The sequence below is a fragment of the Charadrius vociferus genome, unplaced genomic scaffold, assembly GCF_000708025.1.
Source record: "Charadrius vociferus isolate BGI_N301 unplaced genomic scaffold, ASM70802v2 scaffold475, whole genome shotgun sequence".
In the NCBI taxonomy this organism is placed as follows: domain Eukaryota; kingdom Metazoa; phylum Chordata; class Aves; order Charadriiformes; family Charadriidae; genus Charadrius; species Charadrius vociferus.
Window position 1 is genome coordinate 143,811 of NW_009648337.1, and position 1,130 is coordinate 144,940.

The 1,130-nt window shown below is 41.8% G+C and overlaps 1 protein-coding gene across 1 annotated transcript in view; it reads left to right on the forward strand.

Moving 5' to 3' along the window:
• The window catches only part of IRX3 (iroquois homeobox 3), an 8,138-nt gene extending 7,116 nt beyond the window's left edge, over window positions 1-1,022 (forward strand). Inside the window, exons 3-5 of the mRNA XM_009885074.1 lie at window positions 110-158; window positions 310-376; window positions 968-1,022. Of these exons, the coding sequence (XP_009883376.1) occupies window positions 110-158; window positions 310-376; window positions 968-1,022 (171 nt within the window). The remainder of the gene's footprint in view (window positions 1-109; window positions 159-309; window positions 377-967) is intronic.
• The last annotated feature ends 108 nt before the right edge of the window (window positions 1,023-1,130 follow it).

Here is a 1,130-nt window from a genome sequence, read left to right on the forward strand (position 1 = left end):
GGGGGAACCTCCTCGCCAGGTTAGTCTCAGCCCCCGAGATTTACCTTTCTCCGACGGAGATAATTTTTGTTGCTGTTGTTGTTGCTGCTGAAATGGTCTTTGTGGGAAGGACCCGGCCGTGAGGTTTGCTCCGGGGTTGGTTTATTTTCCTCTTGACGGTCACTCCCGCAGCAAAGCAGTCGTCTGGTCGTATTTGCAACTTGCTGAGAAGAGATCTTAAGTCTAGAGGCTTAATTCAGGGATGGGACGGGGAGAATAAAACGGGGGCTATAAAGGAACGCTTTTTTTTTTTTTTTCTTCTCTTTTTAGATCGATCTAGTGCCTTGGAAGTAGAGAAAAAGTTAATAAAGACAGCTTTCCAGCCAGTGCAGAGGCGGTAAGAGATTGCTTCCTCAGTCTCCTAAGGATATATAGAGGCAGTTGTAAATGGTTAGCTTATTTTCTCCGCTTCTTTAGTCCCCTTTCCAGGGCGGTTTCTTGTTCTTCCTCTGCGTGCGTGGTGGGTTATTCTGATTATCTCTCTCTCTCTATATATATATGTATATATATATATTCCCGAGCACCCCCGGCCTGGCCGGGACACGCCGGTGCCGCCCGGCCGGAGGGAGAAATAGAGCGGCAGTGGGAAAACAATAAAAATTCAAAATATAAACCCAAACCCAGCTAGTACGCGAGGTAAAGAGGCTGCGCCTTGCTGCCCTGAGTTTGGCGTAGCAGTCACCGAAATCAATTACTCTTTTGATTGACTGAAACCACGGGGATCGGGCCCGTGGTATTTTTGTAGCTAAATAAATTTGCTGTAAATCACGCTGAAAAGTTTTTTATTTTTAATTTAGAAATCTATTTTTAAAAAATAACAACAACAACAACAAAACCAGTGCTACCTACAGTTAAAAATATTGTGCCAGCCCGATCTGACTAGAAATCCTATTAAATTTTTTTTTTTTTCTGTGTCATTTTTTTCCAGGCCCCAGAACCAACTTGATGCCGCTATGGTTCTATCGGCGTTGTCATCATCATAGTTAATTTTTTATTGTTGTTGTAATGATTGTAAAAAAAAAAAAAAAATCTCTGTATAGTTACAACTTGTAAGCATGTCCGTGTATTAAAACTAAAAAGGAAAAAAAAAT